This window comes from Ruditapes philippinarum, unplaced genomic scaffold, assembly GCF_026571515.1.
Source record: "Ruditapes philippinarum isolate M1 unplaced genomic scaffold, ASM2657151v2 ctg1879_1_1_1_1, whole genome shotgun sequence".
NCBI classification, from domain to species: Eukaryota; Metazoa; Mollusca; class Bivalvia; order Venerida; family Veneridae; genus Ruditapes; species Ruditapes philippinarum.
This window is the reverse complement of record NW_026863393.1, coordinates 92,024-114,696: the sequence shown is the minus strand read 5'-3', so window position 1 is coordinate 114,696 and position 22,673 is coordinate 92,024. Positions and strand designations below refer to the sequence as shown.

Here is a 22,673-nt window from a genome sequence, read left to right as displayed (position 1 = left end):
CCTTGAATGGGGATTGGTTGGGGTTATCGACTGGTGCCTAAACCTTTAGTTATAAGATCGATTTGGTTCAATCTTAATGTCCGCAATATTAGAATATCATATTACTAAAATTAAACGATACTCAAAGTAAATGGTCCTTATACAGATTAATCTATTAACTATAATTTATATACAGCAAAGTGTGTAACAGATTGCGTGTGTTTATTCAATTAAATATATCCAATCGCATAATAATTAGATTGGCACAATTAATTAGTGTAACGATTTCCCATGTGTGCTACATTGCATTAAACTACGGTGGCGTAAAGGGGACATGTGAAATCTTTTATTTACTACTTGCACATGCACATTGTAAATAAAAGATTTCATATGTCCCTTTCATGCCGCCGTAAATTTACAGTTTAACAGGTAGATAAAGATTGCTCCGAAGTTTTAAGAATATGACAGCCTTTATAAAACACTCTATAAAATTAACAATATAAATAGTCTAGATAACCTGCACTTAAAGTACAACACAAAGGTACTTTTGAGTATACACCGGGAAGAAGGTTTGACACTCCCGAAATGACGCCAGAAGTCCGTGCTAGTATACCAACAACTTCATGTGACTTACCCGGTATAATGTACTTTAATTGTTTGTTTTTTTTTTTCAAATCAGCACGCAAATCAAGTGCATGTTCATTGAATAATAATTATTATTGTTTATTTTGACAAGCTCGGTTATTATGAAAAAACAAAAAAGTATACTACAACACCTCTAAAATCAAACATGAACAAGATAGGTGTAACTATAGGTGCGCTGAGCCATTGACACACAGACAAAAAGTTAGATAACACTTTGTCACTCTGTGCTTCTTTTTTATATTTTTTTCTTATCGAATATCTGAAATAAAAAAAATATATCACCCGATATTGGCAACAGCAAACAAATCAAATATCTGACTACTACTGTATCTAGATATTGTATGATACTCCAAACAGATTTACAGATTTTGTAGTGTCTTTCTATATACTCTTTAAAAGTTTATTATCTATCTCGAACGTGTTTACATTATACTAGCGGAAAAAAGAAACTATGCATGCATAAAAATGTCCATGTATTGCTCAATTTTGATAACTTAATAAATTAATTTATAAATATACAATGTATTATTACATTGAAATTTAATACCGGTAATGTATTTACCTCCCTCGGTTATTTACATTAGTCAGTTTAGTCAGTGCACGATTTGCACGTATAATTTGTCTGCCTCACCATCGTCTTCGTTCTGACGTTGTTTTTCGCCCGACAGCCAGTCGGAAAAAAACTTTTGGCGATTAAACTTGGATCATAAAAGAAACATCTTTGATATGTCATGTCGAGATTGAATGAAACTGACAGATACCGTGGTGTATGCATTCTCAAAAAAAAAGGTGAACGCCATACTCACAATGTCAGACAATTTAGAGCGCATCAAAATACTGTAAATGCCATGTGGAGACGGTACTGGTAGGTTTCAACCACAAGAGACCGGCGTCAAGTCAGGACGTTTACGCGTAAATGTCGAATCGCCAGGATACGAACATCCGGATCGTTCAATGACTCAGAACTGCTACTTTGACCGCTATAAGTATTCTGCCCTTAGAAGAATCAGTCCTCGAACGGGAGGTTATCGATTGCTTGAACGGTGCATTCGTCATCGACGTCAAATCATACGTCACCTTCTCCAGACATGTCATCGACCGTGTAGCACGTTTGTCTGATGCAAACGACGCATACACTTCAAACAACAGGAAGTGCACTTGGTCTTTCCATGGATGTGTCCAGGTTTCAACTCAGAATTAGCGATGATAGTTCTGAAGTTTACCGTCACCCAGTGGCAGAACAGTTCTTGTGGCTGTGGATCTGGCCTAACGTCCGTCCGTTTGTGAAGCAACGCAACAGGATGTATCGCCTATTGAACACCGTACACGAGAAGGTTGAGGTGCAGCATTGCTTACGTCGCCTTCAAAACCAGCTGGTGAAGCTCCATGACGTTGTGGATATGGAATGTTATTGCTCATGCACAGGACATCAGAACTGTATTATCAATGAGGCGTCGGTGTCAAACAAACATTAGTTCCAGTGGTTGAAATGCATGGTATTGATGAGCTGAACTTTGTTAAGAGATCGTCTGTTAAATCTAAGACGTTGCTTTGACATTGCTGATTTCTGATATACCTCCTGAATCATGGCATTTTAAATACGTAAATTAACTATGCACTATTTCTTTTTCCCGCTAGTATATATTTATTTCCGATATATTGAGCGTGCTTTATGCAAATATGTAAGGCACTTATCTCAATAAACCATACAAGAAACTATCGAAAATCTCTTGAAAAGATAAACAGTTTTAAATGTTATATATTCAAAATAAACCATTGAAAGCGTTTTCTCTACCTTGAGTAAACGGTGTCATATTAATTTCCTCATGTGAGAATCGATACTGGGCTCTTTTAAAACTTCACTGTAAAGGGTGAAATCTTATTTAAAGAAAACAGTTACGATGAAGGTAAGATATACATTTTTTTCATTCTTTTTTTTCAAAAATGGATATTTAACGAAATAATGTGAAAAATGTATTTTTCTTTGAGAAAAGAAATCTTTTTGGGACATGAGTAGTCGGACAGGAGTCTGACAGGACCCGAAATTCTGCATGGATACATAAACCACCTGTTTTACATGTAGGGGTATGATATTGTAATTATATGGTAAATTAATTTAAAAAAATCCAGGTCCCTGTACATTTCATTGAGACATTTATTAGAATATTCTAAGAGAGTGTTTTAAAGGCACAACATGCGTAAAAACAAATTTTTTACTTTCTTTGAAATAGCGCATATGAGTTTAAAACCGTTTAAATAATGGTTTAAGAGCATGTTAATTGCTTGTTTCCGGAAGAAAGTAGGGATAAATATGAAATAATTTGTCATAAAAGAAGCAAAATGTAAACAAAATAGTATTTTGACTTCCATACAAAATACTAAATCACTACATGTATAATTGTACTTATTGCTAAGAAGCAACATAAGGAAATGATTTGTTGAGGTAATTGGCCTATGAGTTACTTTTTGGAAACTTTAGAAGAAAATGTACACAGAAAATTGAACATTTTTGAGAAATAAAAGTAAGGTCGTTCTGGTGCATAATGGGCCTTTAAGCAAGCATGTGACGAGCTTGATAACAGTTATGAAACTGCCACAATGTTAGCCTAAATGAAATTACATCAAATAGCTCTAAAACCGGGAAATGTTTATAAACAACGGAACTGGACCAAGCACCGATTTGCGGCTTTTTTCGGTTATAAATTCTTTATAAAGATTGTTGACAGGTTATATGGCCCTATATAAACGGCTATTTGTAAATATAACCCGAGCCGCTAGACGAGGGTTATATTGCAAACAGCCGTTTATATACGGCCATATAACCTGTCAACAATCTTTATAAAGAATTTATAATACAGCAAGCATGGTCCATTAAAGGCCTATTATTCCTTATATTTCTGTCGCAAAAGTTTTTATTTTTTATGTCCTGCTATAGTTTTGAAAAATGTACACATTGGCCAGTTACCTTAACTATATTTTGCTTCTTTTGTTTTTTTGTTTATAAGCAAAATTATAGTATTTAGTATTTTGAATAGAAGTCAAATCTAACAAGCTTTAAAGCCATTATTTAAACTTAAAGGAAGCTCATGTGTGCCCATATTAAGGAACAAAGAAATTCATTTCTGAGGCGTAATGTGTCTTTAAATAAAAAAATATGTACGAAGAAAAGAGATAAATACATGTATATAGCAATGCCTTTGTAATCACTAGAAAAAGAAACTACCAAAATCACAAAAAAACAACGTTTATAACTGGTGAAGCGGCATGTCTTTAACATCTTCCACTTCAAATAACACAAGAATTATATTATACAAGTACATGATTGTCGTGACAGGTGTTTAAACACTTTACCGCGACAGTGGGATCACATTTTTAGTCGCGTATATCGATCTTTTATGATCTATTGAACTCTACTGAAAATCTAATTAACGCTTATGTCATTGAGAAAAATTAAAGGTATTGTATACAAAGGGTGATCGCGTCTACATTTATATTTTATAGGACATTATGAGTTGATATGTAATGATTACTTGCAGATTTTCATAAAATATTAAACACGAAAATGATAATTAATATTTTGACAATTGGAACTGACTATAATTTTACAAGTTTACAAGAGTTGGACGTTTACAATAAGGTACATTTTTTCCACTACAATAAGAGCTCAATAATTGTTGAAAAATATGAAACACAATTTTAAAGTTGACAAAGGAAGTATATTTACTTATTGTTAACTAAATTTGATTTATTTGTCGTTTTTTCTAACACATTATTGTCTGCTTAATTTGCATGCACCAGTCAAAATAACAGTGAACAGTTTTAAATAAAGCAATCATACCAAGAGGTAATGACTAATATGTGAAAGAAAAGGGTTTTATTCTTTTTCTGCTTTTGATCTCTTGGATAATGGGTTCGAATCCACTTGAGTCACGACCAGGTTTTCTCATGTGACGTCAGTACAGGTTAGTTTCAGGATGCGGACTCAAAAATGGTTCCGTTAAACTTCACGATTTATTCACTAAACTCAAATGAATAATGTTAAAACTAACTGTACAGTAAGTACATAAAAATAATGTTTGTTTTTTATAATTACCGAAAACATGTCACGCTAATTGTGAGACGAACCCTTAAATGATGTCAGTATGGGCGCCGCCATTTTGAAATGGACGTCACGTCAGGTAACACCGTAAGTCAACGGTAAAAAATATGAATTTAACATTTTAGCCATATTATTGACTTTTTAAAAAAAAGAAACAGAAATACCTAGAGATATTGACGTTTGGGTTAACATGACATTAATTTAAATGATTTTATTATAATAAAAATAATGAAATGTTCAAATTTGACGGGACCGACTATATAAATTAAACTTTGAACAGTGGCTAAAGTGTGACACTTTTACCTTTCCGATAAGCGGATTATATAGTGAATGATTAATCTAATTTAATTTGAATTTAACGCTTTAAAGACATAACTCAAGTGTTCCAAACTATATAATACATTATTGATCTGTCAACTCTGTTTAACATTGTACAAACATTTACATATCAGAAAAAAAGGCCTTCGGTAAGACTGTAAATAAAAGTTATTCAATCATTTTGTATTGATAAAGAAATAAGAAGAATTGGTAAAAGTCCAAAAAATCTTTAAAGTGCGCTTAAATTGCGTTAATTCAAAATGCGTTTATACTGAGAAGATTGTCAAATCGACAAACTAAGCTATATTTAATTAATGTTTATGTCATTGATTTCTAGCTTTTGCAGTGATTTATCAATAAAACGTGCAATAAAAATACGGCATTTGGGATAAATCAATGACAATAGAAACTTTATAAAGTCTAAGGAATATATCTTGTATAGAGGTATGTAGGCTTTGTGCTTCTTTTGATTACCACAGCTCTTATCTTATTTTGATCATCGTGTTTTTTGACATTTAACTTAGTCTATTTGATTTTCTGATTATTTTTCACAACAAAGACAAAAAACTTATCGTGCAAACATGTTTAGTACAAAATTGTTTGATTAAAACGTTTGCGGCTGAGACGCGGAATGTTCGATTCAGAGGAGACCAATATTAAATTCGTATTAAGTGTATTCGAATTAAACATATATTTACAGTAACAATATCAAATGATATAGTACAAATTCTGTATAACACATAAATACAACTAAGTACATGTATATTAAGGAACTATTCTGATATCAGTAATTGTTAAAGATAAATTGTCTTATAAGCTCATGCCAAAGCAAAGTCATACATGGGTTTTAGATAGATTTTCTTACATTCACACGCCAGCTATATTTCGTACACATCTGTATAGCTAAGTACTTCTTAACAGGAAACAATAACTGAATTTTTATGACATTTTGAATTACAAACATGAATTAGAGCGGATAGGTCTATATTGGAAACATTTAATACTCGTATTTTAAATATTGATAAAAACAGTAGAAATGTATCATTTGGATTTTCATATAAAATACTGCGTGAAAAAAATGTGATAAAAGATTAAGTTACCATTTACTGGATGAATAGTATTTTTTCTAGATATCTTTATTATCTGTTATATAGATATAAATATAAATATACATGTATGTAATATCGGATCATATATCTCACACGTTTGCCAACAACCTTCATGTATAATTCTTTCCTGGTTTGTTATTATATCTTATTATAAATACTTTAAACGTAATTGTTCATTGTATTACAGACCTTTCATTATAACTCAATTCATAAATCATCAAATATTGTACATAAATTGTGAAATCGTGATAGGAGGGACATTACAATAATGATCAATATAAAAAAAAACCCTGCTTTGTTGCGCTTTCAAAGATAATGTTTATCAAAGATTTTTACTTCTGTTTCTTGAAATGAAATGGCTTATCACCTGAATATCCTGCTAAAAGAGGCATGCCAGTGAGTGAGTAATAAATATCAGGAGTATAGTTTATAATGTTCGTTTTAATATTCAATACACTTCATAATCAAATCGATAACCGTTTAAAAAAACCTCCTCTTAATATGAAGATCTTCGGCACCACTCTTATCTAGAAATAAGATCTTGTAATTTGTTTAACTGTAAAAGGGCTTTTATAAATATATACAAATCAATCAATGCAAATTTGAATGCAAGTTATTATAATTATAATTTTTTTGAACAGTTTGCGTTTCATTCACATGTAATAAACTTGGTTGGGGAAATCAAAATCAAGTATTTTTGTTCTATATTACTTATTTATAAATTCATTTCACTACATTTTATGCTTCTTGCAATTTCTATTTGCAGTGCTTCCCTCTATACGGAGAAAATTGAACTGTACTAAACATGGCGTTCTCGTATTTGGGACCGGAATCGCCTCGGCCGTATTCGGTAATATCCGAAGGATTCCAAAATCGTTACCGCATTCCCCGACATCAGGCATGGGAGAATTTTACGTTCGGAGATGAATATGATGAGCATTTGTTTTCACTGATGAATAAATATCTAGATTTAGAGACAACTGACAGAGTTTGTTATATTGGGGACACTAAAGGGAGCTTAGCAGAGGCACTCATGGACAGGTATAATAATGACTCTTTGATGTTTTAAACTTCAGCATTCTGAATTTGTGTGATGTATTTGCCCTGTTTTTAATAAAGAATTGTCCATTCAAAGTTTAACTGATTTCAAAATACAAACTGAGCAAACAATTTCTGGTTCTGCGTTATGTCCGTCCGTAAATTATCTTAGAATTGATCGAATGTACACAATGGTTAAAAAACAAGACATTCCGTACTCTACTAGACTAGCTGGATATAGTCCTGTATTGAACAAAGTTGTAACACGGATGTGCTATATTGGACAGTTCAATATGCGTATGGCTTTTTTTCATTTACGTTAAGGAATAGCCGAAATGTTAAAACGATTATCGTGTGAAATTGAAATTGAATATTAAAATAATGAATAAATAACATATAAAACATTGTCCATTATATGAAGGTTAAATTTGGACTCGTGCACAGCGTGAGAAATCATATTGGAATCCCCGTATATGGAATCTTTAGCTGTATATTTGTCCAAATATAGTCTAACTATATTATTCCCGGATTGTAGAGTTTTATCTTCTGAATAGTGTTAATATTGTTTAACTATTTATAAAAGCATTATATGATATATTTGTTTCTAGATTCTGTGTCCTTGAGCCTCTGTTGACAGTCATCCCTGGGCACTACAGCTATGTAGAGACAGAATCAAACAAAGTGTTGTCCATCAGGGTGGCACATGTTGGGTCAGAAGAATTTTTCCGGTTACAGGCTCGTGAAAAACCAGAAAATAGACAAATGTTTGATAAAATTATTATCAAAGACGCTCTTAGATACTTTGAAAATCCCATTGAGATGTATAACAATATAATGAAGTGCTTGAAGAAATCTGGAAAACTTTTAATCGTTCACCGGCCAAGTTCTATCAACACGCTTCCGGTGTTCCAAAATGCTAAACAACGATTGGAAGACAACGAAATTCCATATGATGACATCATTAAAGATTTGAAATCATGTGACTTTGATGTCCAATGGGAGATTGAGTGTCTGCCAATACTTATGTCAAAGAAAAAATGGTATTCGTTGCTCAAGTCAAAATTCCCGCCTCAAATGGAAATTCTCAGTGATGTTGAGGTTCAATGTGGTATACGAGAACTTTCGGAGGGTATTATGAAATATGAAGGCGATGCGATCGAATTCAATGATAGGTTGCTATTTATAGTAGTTTCTAATCCCGCAGAAAAGAGAAGAGGATATCCGGGAATTAAACGCTACAACGCAGACGACTTTTCCCCGTTTCCGGATATTAAAGACATGCACTATTCAATGGAAATGTCGGACGACATAAAGAAATACGTACATAATAAACCAAAAACTAGTATACATAGAAGTGCAGATGGCAACGTGTTTTTCAGCTAACACTAGAAATAATGATTTCATGTCGTGACTTTATCAAAATGGATAGAAAAAACAAAATTAAATTTCAATATTCTGTTTTAAATAAATCGCTGCGAAGGGAATTGTTGTCTTCAAAAAAATGCATTTGGGTGAAAACACGGATTTATATCCGTGGTGAAAAAGATGACATTTTTAACCTATGTCAATATTTGGACTTCAAAATTCCAAATTGTTATAAAAGCGGACTCACGTTCTGAAAAAAGTACATTCTCATGTGTATATTTGCCTTTATATTTGGCAGATTTCATATGATTCAATTTTGACCAACATGAAATCGGGATGGAAACATATACATTTTGTATCAGTATTAGTCAACATGTACTTCTTGATCATGTTTGATTTTTCACAGTATTACATGAATCATATTTCAACTCGAATTTGGTGAAAGTTTTGAGTTAATCATAACCAAGCATTCCACTTCATGAACTGAGCAGAACTCATGTCGTCTGAGGAAAAATTAAAGTGACCACGTGCATCTGTATATTGACACAGTCCGGAATTCGAAATTTAAAATCCATCAACCCCAAACTATGCTATTACTTTATTTTACAAAATATTTTTATATATTTATTTTTTTATTGTAATTATTTTTTTTCTTTGTCCAAAATTCCTCTTTGTTTACATGTTGCTAAATTTATGATACGTAAATTTAATTCAGTGTTGATATTATCTAGCATTTTCTAAATGTATTATTAAAACATAAAACACAAGTTCATGAATTCATTTCTGAGGCTTAGTGTGCCACAATGTATTCAACTGAACAATTTATAATCTTTAAAATTGCATTACTTGTACCTATTTACATGTACTAGTGTAAAAATAAAGACTCAATCTAAATTGTTAACCAATTGTCCAATTATGGCAATCTTAAACCCGTATAATTCGTCAATAAAAATGCTTGGCAGATTGTTTGCCATTAATAGTATATAAGCATTTCAAGTTTAAAATCTCTGATGGTTATTAAAAGAAAACAAGAGCATCACTGAGGCGGGGCAATATACGCCCGATGGCAAACTCTTAAGAATATATCACGGACAAAAATATAACTTTAAGATTGATAAACAATCATTTTACAGAAAATTTGAATCTAGGGACATGACTTTGTTAAATAATCAGCTAAAATCCAGCTTAAGCCTTTATCACATCAGCCGCACGACATTTGGTTCGCACGATTTGTAGAGAAATCAGTGCCATAGAAAGATCGCAGTCTATCTATAGATAGATTTGTATATCTGTCATGTGACATCATTTAATTACGGCCCGTTATAGCCGCAAGATGTTCGTGCGGCAAATCTGCGGTCCTCGCAAGACAAACATTTACATGGGAGTCTGTCTTACGATTGTCTTACGACAGTCTTAAGACGTCCAAAGTCTGTTAAAAAATCGCAAAAATGTGAGCATGTTGAGAAATCAGTCTGCGACGTTGCGGCAACCTTACGACCTTAAAAATATTGTACAAATGACTTCTAAGCAGACATATTACATACTAAAAAATCTTAGGGCGTATGAAAAAGAAAATATCAGAAATCCAAAGAAAAACAAGAAGAGATATATTGCAAAAAATAACTTTCAGGATTATCTGCATGCCAATTTAGAAAGTGTACATGTATTGTAAGTTTTAAGTTAAGATATCAGCGATATCTCCTTCGAAAATATGTGAACCAAGTAATTTAAAGTCGAACCTTGGGCATAACTGAGCAAAATCTTTTAAAAGGTCACCATGTATTCGAAATTTTAGTGAACAAGTATTCCAAATTTGAAGTGAATATATTCAATAGAATAAAATTTCTGAAAAATGAGTCTTTACAAAAGGGTTCCGCGGAGTAAAATTTGGTTGAAAATTGGGGTATGGCTTTGCCTGAATTACGACGTCACATTTTCATAATGAACAAGCATACCAGGCCTGAAGTAGCTAAATAGCTTAGTCTCTTAGAAAATAGGCCTTAATGAATAACCAGCGCCGAAAAGTGGGAATAAAGAATTATTACAAATACATTGAGAAAAAAATGTTACACTTACGAGGATTGGTCAAAAAGTTCTTGGTCCGATGTGCCTCCGGTAGTCAGAGAACACAACTAATGGCCTTACTTTTCAGTATAATCGCTCTCTACATCAATGCACTTTGCCCACCTGTGCTCCAACTTGTTGAACCCTTCAAAATGGAACTCTCTATTTCGGTCCTTAAAGAACTCAATGACCGCCTCCATGTCACCTTTATTGCTTCAAAAACATTTACCACGAAGCTTGGTTTTCAGTTTCGGAAACAGGTAGAAGTAAGGGGGGGCAAGTCCGGGGAATATGGGGGATGGGGAAGAATTTCAGAGTCACAGTCAGTTGCAGCAGCCATTACAACTTGGGAGGTGTGAGCTAGCGCATTGTCGTGCTGGAGCGGAACGCCTTAACTCAGTTTGCCCCTCCTTTTACGCACGATTTCTTGACGCAGACGTCTCAATTGTCTGCATAGTACGTTTTAGGTATGACCTTGCTCAAGATAGTCAATCATGATTATCCCCTGACTATCCTAAAAACTTGAAGCCATCATCTTCCCTGCTGATGGCACCCTCTTGAATTTCTTCGGAGGGGGTGAGCCAGGGTGCTTCCACTACATGCTCTGTTTTTTATTCATGGATTCTGGATCAAAGTGTTTCATCCTGAGTTACGATCCGGTAGATAAAATCAGGTTCAACCTCGTAGCAAGATAATAGATATCTCGAAATGTCAAGCCTGGTCGGTTTATGATCGCCAGTCAACTGTCTGGGGACACATCTAGCGGACCTTTGACATGCCATAAACATCAGTCAGAATTGCCTGAACTGAACCAAAGTTTATATCCACTTCTCGCCTTCTGTCGCACATGACCAGTTCGTGCACAGCCTCGGCATTTTCATCGTTGGTTGCCTCTTTTGGCCGCCCATCAATGCTCTCCCTGCCCCTCTTAAATTCAGCAGCCTATTTATTCACAGTGATATCCTTCCCAAGTGTATCCATGAAGTGTTCATGGTTTTCCTTGGGGGCCATCTCATTCTTACAGGGGTACTTAATGACGGCTCTGATTTCAACTTTCTCCATTTGGTCTAAATGACACACCCCTCTACTATACTGGTCAAAGTGTGTTTTATGTTACTTAATTTGTGTAAAACCGCGTGTAACTCGGTCAGTAATGTTTAATGAGATACCAGTATCGACGTAGCGTGTGTAAATGTCAGTGTGGTGGCTAGAAGTATATCGGGCCAAGAATTTTTTTATCAAAATTGTAAATCATGCTTAAATTAAAATAGTTTTAATGACAATAATAGTGAACAAGAGCTGTCGGTAGGACAGCAACGCTCGACTATTCTTAGTGCTTGATAGTAAAAAAAATGCTTGATACAGTTACCTCCTCCTGTTTACAGGTTGGGGTCATGATGGTGAACAAGTGTGCAAAGTTTCAAAGCCATATGTCAATGGACTTTGAAAATATTTGAACTATTACAAAAACTTTAACGTAAATTCTAAGTCAAAAAAGGGGCATAATTCTGTCAAAATGCTTGATAGAGTTATTTCCTCCTGTCTACAGGTTGGGGTTATGATGGTGAACAAGTGTGCAAAGTTTCAAAGCCATATGTCAATGGACTTTGAAAATATTTGAACTATTACAAAAACTTTAACGTAAATTCTAAGTCGAAAAAGGGGCATAATTCTGTCAAAATGCTTGATAGAGTTACCTCCTCCTGTCTACAGGTTGGGGTCATGATGGTGAACAAGTGTGCAAAGTTTCAAAGCCATATGTCAATGGACTTTGAAAATATTTGAACTATTACAAAAACTTTAACGTAAATTCTAAGTCGAAAAAGGGGCATAATTCTGTCAAAATGCTTGATAGAGTTACCTCCTACTGGTTACAGATTGGGGTCATGATGTTGAACAAGTGTGCAAAGTTTCAAAGCCATATGTCAATGGACTTTGAAAATATTTGAACTATTACAAAAACTTTAACGTAAATTCTAAGTCGAAAAAGGGGCATAATTCTGTCAAAATGCTTGATAGTGTTATCTCCTCCTGTCTACAGGTTGGGGTCATGATGGTGAACAAGTGTGCAAAGTTTCAAAGCCATATGTCAATGGACTTTGAAAATATTTGAACTATTACAAAAACTTAAACGTAAATTCTAAGTCGAAAAAGGGGCATAATTCTGTCAAAATGCTTGATAGAGTTACCTCCTCCTGTCTACAGGTTGGGGTCATGATGGTGAACAAGTGTGCAATGTTTCAAAGCCATATGTCAATGGACTTTGAAAATATTTGAACTATTACAAAAACTTTAACGTAAATTCTAAGTCGAAAAAGGGGCATAATTCTGTCAAAATGCTTGATCGAGTTACCTCCTACTGGTTACAGATTGGGGTCATGATGTTGAACAAGTGTGCAAAGTTTCAAAGCCATATGTCAATGGACTTTGAAAATATTTGAACTATTACAAAAACTTTAACGTAAATTCTAAGTTGAAAAAGGGGCATAATTCTGTCAAAATGCTTGATAGAGTTATCTCCTCCTGTCTACAGGTTGGGGTCATGATGGTGAACAAGTGTGCAAAGTTTCAAAGCCATATGTCAATGGACTTTGAAAATATTTGAACTATTACAAAAACTTTAACGTAAATTCTAAGTCAAAAAAGGGGCATAATTCTGTCAAAATGCTTGATAGAGTTACCTCCTACTGGGATTGGGTCATGATGTTGAACAAGTGTGCAAAGTTTCAAAGCCATATGTCAATGGACTTTGAAAATATTTGAACTATTAAAAAACTTTAACGTAAATTCTAAGTTGAAAAAGATAATTCTGTCAAAATGCTTGATAGAGTTATCTCCTCCTGTCTACAGGTTGGGGTCATGATGGTGAACAAGTGTGCAAAGTTTCAAAGCCATATGTCAATGGACTTTGAAAATATTTGAACTATTACAAAAACTTTAACGTAAATTCTAAGTCGAAAAAGGGGCATAATTCTGTCAAAATGCTTGATAGAGTTACCTCCTACTGGTTACAGATTGGGGTCATGATGTTGAACAAGTGTGCAAAGTTTCAAAGCCATATGTCAATGGACTTTGAAAATATTTGAACTATTACAAAAACTTTAACGTAAATTCTAAGTCGAAAAAGGGGCATAATTCTGTCAAAATGCTTGATAGAGTTACCTCCTACTGGTTACAGATTGGGGTCATGATGTTGAACAAGTGTGCAAAGTTTCAAAGCCATATGTCAATGGACTTTGAAAATATTTGAACTATTACAAAAACTTTAACGTAAATTCTAAGTCGAAAAAGGGGCATAATTCTGTCAAAATGCTTGATAGAGTTATCTCCTCCTGTCTACAGGTTGGGGTCATGATGGTGAACAAGTGTGCAAAGTTTCAAAGCCATATGTCAATGGACTTTGAAAATATTTGAACTATTACAAAAACTTAAACGTAAATTCTAAGTCGAAAAAGGGGCATAATTCTGTCAAAATGCTTGATAGAGTTACCTCCTCCTGTCTACAGGTTGGGGTCATGATGGTGAACAAGTGTGCAAAGTTTTAAAGCCATATGTCAATGGACTTTGAAAATATTTGAACTATTACAAAAACTTTAACGTAAATTCTAAGTCGAAAAAGGGGCATAATTCTGTCAAAATGCTTGATAGAGTTACCTCCTCCTGTCTACAGGTTGGGGTCATGATGGTGAACAAGTGTGCAAAGTTTCAAAGCCATATGTCAATGGACTTTGAAAATATTTGAACTATTACAAAAACTTTAACATAAATGGTTACGCCGACGCTCGGGTGACTGCAATAGCTCTACTTATTTTTATCGAATAGTCGAGCTAAAAAGGCTGTTTATAAACGCTAAGTGGACACTTTTCCGCATGGGTACTATGGAAAGTTAATGATTGCTATTAAAATCACCGATTGCTTTGGAAAGACAGTGGTTACTATGGCAAGTCAATGACTGCTATGGAGTGTCAATGGTTGTTTTAGAAGTCAGAATTCCACAAGACGATTCTACAAATCAAATATCAATGCTCTGGACATTGTTAACTTAAATGTATTTTCCTATATGGGGCTAATTTTGACCAAAGGGTTATAATTTGAACACACTCGGTAAAGGTCCACTTGACAATGTTTTATGACAAATATCTAAGCTGTAGCCTAAGTAGTTTTTGAGAGAATTTTTAAGTTTTTACTATATACGCATGACCCCTATTGTTGGGCCAATTTTGACACAAGGGCTACAATTTGACAAGAGGTCCACTTGACAAGGTTTCATGCTAAATATAAGATATATCCCTTGCAGTTTTCAAGAAGACTTGTAGTTTCAATTATATAAGGAAGGCCACGGTCCCTTGGGGCAGGGCCAATGTTGACCCCATGGCTATAATTTAAACAATTTCTGTAGTTTCATTAGATGATGCTACACACAAAATACCTTAGCTCTATGCACTTTAAGAGATGATATTTAAAGATTTCAGTTTTAAAATATATTTTAGTCCTCCTGACCAAGATGTTCAATGGATCAGAATCATTTCAACAATCTTAGTTGTGCTTCAAGCTAAGAACATCCCAGAAAAAACATCGAATTTGACCCAGTGGTTTCAGAATGCGTTTGAAAAAAGTTGACAACGGATAGAGGAAGGACGAATTGTTATCACAAAAACTCACCTTGTCACTTTTTGCTCAGGGGAGCTATTAAATCAAAACAAAACTGTATTTCTTTCTATCGTAGTTTTATTCAGTTAAAATTCACAGCAGTATGTAAAGACAAATTCAAAAGAACACTGCATAGTCTGTGTAATGTATATTCTGTGTAATTGTGTGAGGTTTTGAAAAACATTGTAAATAAGTTTTTTTTGCACACACTGTGTAATTAAATTGCATAATTCTGGAAACATAAAATAATTTCAGAAATAGTTAAATTGCATAGTTTGTACACCTGTACAAACGTAGTATTTCTAACACAATGTAAAGAAATTTAAACACTGTGCTGTGTTTAACTTGCATATGCTTTATAGAAAATCAATAAGAATTCATGAAATCTACACATAACTGCATAATGTGTGTGTATACATGGTCGGTAAATCACTGAAGAAAAAATATATAAACAAACAGTTCTCATAAAAAATTCACTTTTTTCTTTATTAACCCAAAGTTCATTTTATACACTTTGCTCACTATGGTTTCAAAAACAAGTCACTGCATTTGTTTGAATACAAAACGAAAACCTTACACTATAAATAAATCCTTTCCTATATAATACTACATTCAAAAAAAACATTGCATTGATTCCCATGAAATCAATTTTCTTTCTAAATCCTAAAAAATTGTAAAATACGCTCCTAGTGTGTAACCCACAGCAAAATAAAAACGAATTTAATCTATAGGTGTACTAATTTCCAACACGCACACACATACAGTAAACTGCAGGTGTCTGTAAAACCCATAACAATAGCAACAAGAGGGCCATGATGGCCCTGAGGTCGCTCACCTGTATATAGCCCCCCCCCCCCCCCCCCCGGGCCAATTTTACCCAAGGGCTTTTATTTGTTTATTTGAACAGACTTGGTAGACACCCATAAGAAGATGTTTCATGCTAAACATCTAAGTTCTAGCTCATTGGGTTTTTTAAAAGAAGATTTTTTAAGTTTTTACTATACATATAGTTAAAAACAATGACACCCTGGGCAGGGCCAGTTTTGACCCCCGGGCTTTTATTTGAACAAACTTTGTTGATATTTACTTAAAGATGTTTCATGCTTATTATCTAAACTCTAGCTATTTGGGTTTTTTCAAAGAAGATTTTTAAGTTTTTGCTATACACATATAACGCAAAATCAATGACTCCCAGGGCGGGGCCAGTTTTGACCCCAGGGCTTTTATTTGAACATACTTGGTAGACACCCATTAGAACATGTTTCATGCTAAATATCTTAGCTCTAGCTCTTACGGTTCTTTAAAAGAAGATTTTTTAAGTTTTTACTATATGCATATAGGAAAAATAAATGACCCCCCGGGGCCGGGCCAATTTTGACCCCAGGGCTTTTATTTGAACAAACTTGGTAAACACTCACTAGAAGATGTTTCATGCCAAATATCTTAGCTCTAGCTCTTTGGGTTCTTTAAAAGAAGATTTTTTAAGTTTTTACTATATGCATATAGGGAAAATCTATGACCCCCTGGGGCAGGGCCAATTTTAACCTCAGGGCTTTTATTTGAACAAACTTAGTAGACACTCAATAGAAGATGTTTCATGCTAAATATCTTAGCTCTAGCTCTTTAGGTTCTTTAAAAGAAGATTTTTTAAGTTTTTACTATATGCATATAGGAAAAATAAATGACCCCCCGGGGCAGGGCCAATTTTGACCCCAGGGCTTTTATTTGAACAAACTTGGTAGACATTCACTAGAAGATGTTTCATGCCAAATATCTTAGCTCTAGCTCTTATGGTTCTTTAAAAGAAGATTTTTTAAGTTTTTACTATATGCATATAGGAAAAATAAATGACCCCCGGGGCCGGGCCAATTTTGACCCCAGGGCTTTTATTTGAACAAACTTGGTAAACACTCACTAGAAGATGTTTCATGCCAAATATCTTAGCTCTAGCTCTTTGGGTTCTTTAAAAGAAGATTTTTTAAGCTTTTACTATATGCATATAGGGAAAATCAAAGACCCCCTGGGGCGGGGCCAATTTTGACCCCAGGGCTTTTATTTGAACAAACTTGGTAGACACTCACTAGAATATGTTTCATGCCAAATATCTTAGCTCTAGCTCTTTGGGTTCTTTAAAAGAGGATTTTTTAAGTTTTTACTATATGCATATAGGGAAAATCAATGACCCCCTGGGGCGGGGCCAATTTTGACCCAAGGGCTTTTATTTGAACAAACTTGGTAGACACTCATTAGAAGATGTTTCATGCCAAATATCTAAGCTCTAGCACTTAGGGTTTTTTAAAAGAAGATATTTAAAGATTTTTCTACTCGGTTGCCATGGCAACCAGAGTTCTGCATGGAATTAAATTTTTTGAACAATTTTTAAAGGTGACCACCAAAGGAACATTCCTGTGAAGTTTGGATGAAATTGGCTCAGTGGTTTATGAGGAGATGTCATTTAAAGCAAAAGTTTACGGACGGACGCCGGAGGAAAAGCGATCACAAAAGCTCACCCTGTCACTTTGTGACAGGTGAGCTAAAAATAATATGGAATACATACAAGTTTATTGGTCACATATATAAGTTAATTGGTCCACTTCAGTATAATGTATTCACTCAACAAGGCCCTTATAAAAAGCACCAGTGATGAGTATAGTAGTTACATGTTGGCGACAGAAATGATGATGAGCATTTTATACAGAAGAAAAAGTTTCAAGCTTTTAAAGAAAATGATACTTCAAAATGTCCTATGCCCTCTAAAACTGACTAAAACAGTAGCTAGGCAAATATAGATACGAGTTACAATGAAAAATGAAAACTTTACTCTCTTGGAGAGCAATTGCATGAAAATGAATGATTTATACAAATATCCATTGATACTTTACCCCATTATATCTAAATAAGTACATTAGTTGTTTCAAAATTCTTTCAACAATCATGAAAAACTTTCTATTTCAAGTGTTATTGCTGTCAAAACGGAAGGCACTGATTGGGTGAAAAAAATAAAAATAATATTCAAACCACAATTCGTACTTTTAACTAATAATTATTTTTTCCTTATCAACACTGTCATTAACTTTTTACCCAAGCTGTCTCGGACATTTAAGCCTTACTTCTTTTTCCCCTAAAGAATTTTATTTCAGAATTGTGAAAAAAAGATATTATTTCAGAATTGGGGAAAATAATTATTATTTCTGATAAGGAAAGATTCTGTTAATAAATGACCGCTATAGTATCACATAATCAATCTCTTTATATATATGATAAATATGAGTTATGACATATGATGGACTCTTTTAGAGTGATGATAAAGTGAAGTGACTGATAATTGATAAAAGCATGCTATAGAACTATTTGTGACATTATATTATTATATTTATATATCATACAGATAAAAAATACATGACCATTTCAATATAAATTTGTTTCAATTGTTATTTATAACAATTCTAAATAACTTTTCATTCTTTTATCCTTGGGATTTAAGTTTTTTTAGACAGTTTTGACAATATTAAATTTGCAGCTTTTTAAAATGGAATTTTTTCTTTTAGCATAAAATCAATGATATTTTCAGATTTTAAAGCATCATTTTGTTTTAATTAACTATCATAATTATGAACACACTTTAGATGATAGATATAAAATTTCAACACATTCTGTATATAAAAAATAAAATATATATAGTCTATTATATATATAGCTATTTATATACTGTTTATAAACATACATATTATGTTTAATGAACACATTATGGTGGAACACCAAGTTCAAAACACTACATATATGAACACATTCCCGTATATATCTAACCTGAACACACTAGGTCCTAAAACCTGAACACACTAGGTCTTTATCTTTGAGCATCAACATTTACTTTGAGGCAATTGGAACACACTTGACAATATATAATACAGAATAAATTCTGAACACAAGTTAGAATCAATGTCTGAACACATTACGGTATGAATATTTTTGTTCTGCATATAAAAACATAATGAACACATCTGTGGTATTTTGACTGAACACATGCAATAAGATTCTTTCATCATAAAAAACTGCATGACTATAATTTGAACACAATTGGTGCAATCTATAATTAATACAGATTTGAACACATTAGAAAAATAGGCTCAAATATAAATACATTTAATGTTAAGAACTATTTATAAATATAGATTATACCCAAGCATGTACGCATATTTAATCACATTTTCTCAAATTATAAGCAAATGTTTATATGAAACACATTTTCTCCATTTAATTAACAGGTATACACTATTTGAACACATTCCCAATTCATTACTAGGAAACTTGTTTTTACTGTTCACAAGTACAGGGTCTTATAACCATTGGAATAATAACATATGAGAATAGTACAAAGAAAGTAAAATCTGAGCAGTCTATTATTTAACCTTCATACTACTAGCTTGATGTCAAAAGTCCCTAATATTTTTTACTTTAGAGTTCTATATTCAAACAATTTTACAAATTAAGTATCATGCATGTCAAATGAAAAATGTGTCTCTGTGAAATATATTTATCCAATCTATCTAATAACTGCAACTTTTCTGCTCTAGTTTCCTCATTTCTTCCATTTGAAACAATCAATTTTTATATCTTTTTATTGTCTTTTTTCACATTTTTTTTTTCACTAAAGCAAGAAAATCAACTAACATTTGTGAAAATAAATATATCTGTTGACTACTCTACTGCTCTATAAAAATAAAAAATAAAGAAATGAAAAAGTAACACACGCCAAAAAAACAAACTAAAAACAGCAAACAAAAGGTAGGGGTCAAAATATCTGAACAATATAAACAACAGCTATGTATTGGAATAAAAAAAAAAACAGAGGCAAGTTATTTTCAACCATTTTCATTCTTTCAGTACACTTGGATCACCAAATTGGAAAAAATCCACCCTTGCCCTAGATTTGCTTTCTGAAATAACCAATTCTGATGTGATATGTGAAATAAAAATAAAGGCATGAATCAATAATTTTGCTTGTTCAAATGTTTCCTAACTGGACATTGTTGGAAAAATCAACTACAAGTTCATCATTCCTCTACTTAAACAGAGCCCGACATTTTTGAGACATTCTTAACAATTTCTTTATAATCAGATCTTAAAGACAATAACAAACCACCATTTTTACTTATCTTACAATCTGAAGTACGGTAGGTAAAATATTCAGGTTTTTGTTTTAAACAGTGTCGAAGAAATTTATTTTACTTGAAATTTAGACCATTGTCACTTGCCAACAAGTTTTCATATTTGAGATGGAAAACTAAATTACGCATACCATCATTGTAAATATAAAGCACCATCAACAAAAAATTATACATATATATTAATTTCACTCCAAATCAAACACGGCACAACAATCTATGCAAGTCAATTAAAAAAAATATCTCCATATATTCGTAAAAAAATAATCATTCCAAATTTTAACCATCTCCTTCCGCTAAATCCATGAATGTTATGTTATCTTAAATTGAAATATCAATTTACGAGATTCCATCCCCTCAGCCAGGTATAACAATTCAACAATGCCAACTTTCAGTTTTCTTTTAACATTACAGTAAAAGACCTTGCAAAACAACTAATTTTATCAACTGTCCTCCAGTTATAATAGTAAATCACTCAAAGTAAGTTAATGCAAGTATTTAACAGATAACATGAGAATAAAATACAACATATAACAACATCCATTTGCCTTGACAACACAATAACGTATAGAAGCATCTTTGATTTAATTTCAAGCATCGTTGTATTTGAAAGCCATAACAATGCATGTTTCCTTCTTAGTCAATATTTTTCAGTTCTCTTTCAGGACATTATTAAGAGGGTCAGCAAAATCTTTTCAAGACTCCCTTGTCAGTTTTTTACCAATGCACTTCTATGTCCATATATTATTTATATAGCAAATTCTGGTAAAATTTTACTCGTCATGGGACAACCTGATTTTGCCGCCCAATAAACCGGATGATACTGGTTCTTTTTATGAACAAATGGGAATTTAGATGTCTTGTGCTCCCCTTTTTCCCTCTTATTTAGCCAAGACCAAGTTTGGTAACCCATACACAGCTAGATTTCACAATTTTTTTAATACAGCCCTTTTTCAGTTTTCATACAATAATGATTATAAAATTTGCATTAAAAAATCTTAAAATTTCATAAAGTAAACTGTTCTTTCTCGTCTGACAAATCAAATCCATTACTCGTTACATGCATTATTTCAGTCAATTTAGGCAATTTCAGAAAAGCGGAGAAAAAAAAATCACAAATAAATACATACAATTAATTTAAGCATTTACTATGATTATTTTAAAAAGGCACCTCAACTGCGCCAATTATCTTAACAAAATATACAAACATCTTCCATAATCTTACTACTTAAAATTAGTAATTCAACAACAATTTATTTCAAAGCAAACAAAACTATTTTAACAGTAGCTGCCCATAACAAGTTAATAACCTGGTAAAAAACTATTTTTTCCATTACTGGTCCTTTACCGTTTTAGCTTCACAGTGTATTACCATTCACAATAGATTTGTCAACCTGTTTCACTTCTTTTTCTCAGTTCTAACAGTAAAAGATTGATTGTCAGCTCGGAAAAACAAACACGTTCTTAAATTCTAAGTCTATTCTAAAATTTTGTGAAAAATTCAGTTTTTCTTAAAAAAAAAAATACAAAAATATCCTCATTTAACAATTTTGAAATAATTCTACAAGACTAAAACATCCCAACTTGCCAAAGGTATAGACATTAGTTCATTTCACTGATTTACTTACTAAGAGCTGAAACTGTTAATATTGTTTTGTTTGACAATGAAACAAAGATAATATAAGTGTCAACAAGATACATATAAATAAACTAAGCTACTAAATTTTACTAGTGCCATGTACGTCAATAAGTGTTAATGATCTATATACCCGGTTATACTTATAATAATTATAATAAAACGCCCTGTTAAGTTTATCATTTTTCCTCTACATTTCATTGTAATTGACTAGTTAATTATTATTACATAAAGAGAAATTAAATTACAAAACAAATTTCTGTCCATCTTGATCAAATAGAATGTAACAAAAAATACAAAACAGTATTAAAGCTGAATGCCTCCAGATGTGCCAAATATTTCAAGAAAATCAAACTTGAGAAAACTGTTGAAAGATTTGAAGTATAAAGATTCCAGTAATTAACATAATGACTGATTTTGCACTGTTTTTACCATATTTCTACTGTGATCAGGCTCCGAATGGAAGCTGGGAGATTACTCTTGATTGCTTGTGACTTCCAATATTTAATGCTTCTTTACCTATATAATGTGATTCAATATCAAGATTTGCATCTCGACTTCATTGAACTAATGAAGCCTGAGACTGATCAGAGGCTATTTTTGCA

General features: G+C 32.9%; 1 protein-coding gene across 3 annotated transcripts; it reads left to right on the top strand.

The window, feature by feature from the left end:
- The first annotated feature begins 2,251 nt into the window (after window positions 1-2,251).
- LOC132721978 (uncharacterized) lies at window positions 2,252-9,454 on the top strand. 3 transcript variants are annotated; one of them, XM_060706366.1, is made up of 3 exons: window positions 2,252-2,531; window positions 6,917-7,191; window positions 7,797-9,454. In XM_060706366.1, the coding sequence occupies exons 2-3, from the start codon at window positions 6,956-6,958 to the stop codon at window positions 8,569-8,571; spliced, it is 1,011 nt and encodes a 336-aa protein (XP_060562349.1). In that variant the 5' UTR covers window positions 2,252-2,531; window positions 6,917-6,955; the 3' UTR covers window positions 8,572-9,454. The 3 variants fall into 3 exon arrangements, with proteins under 3 accessions (XP_060562349.1, XP_060562351.1, XP_060562350.1); XM_060706368.1 differs by lacking the exon at window positions 2,252-2,531 and adding an exon at window positions 4,081-4,261; XM_060706367.1 differs by lacking the exon at window positions 2,252-2,531 and adding an exon at window positions 5,283-5,485.
- Window positions 9,455-22,673: the final 13,219 nt, after the last annotated feature.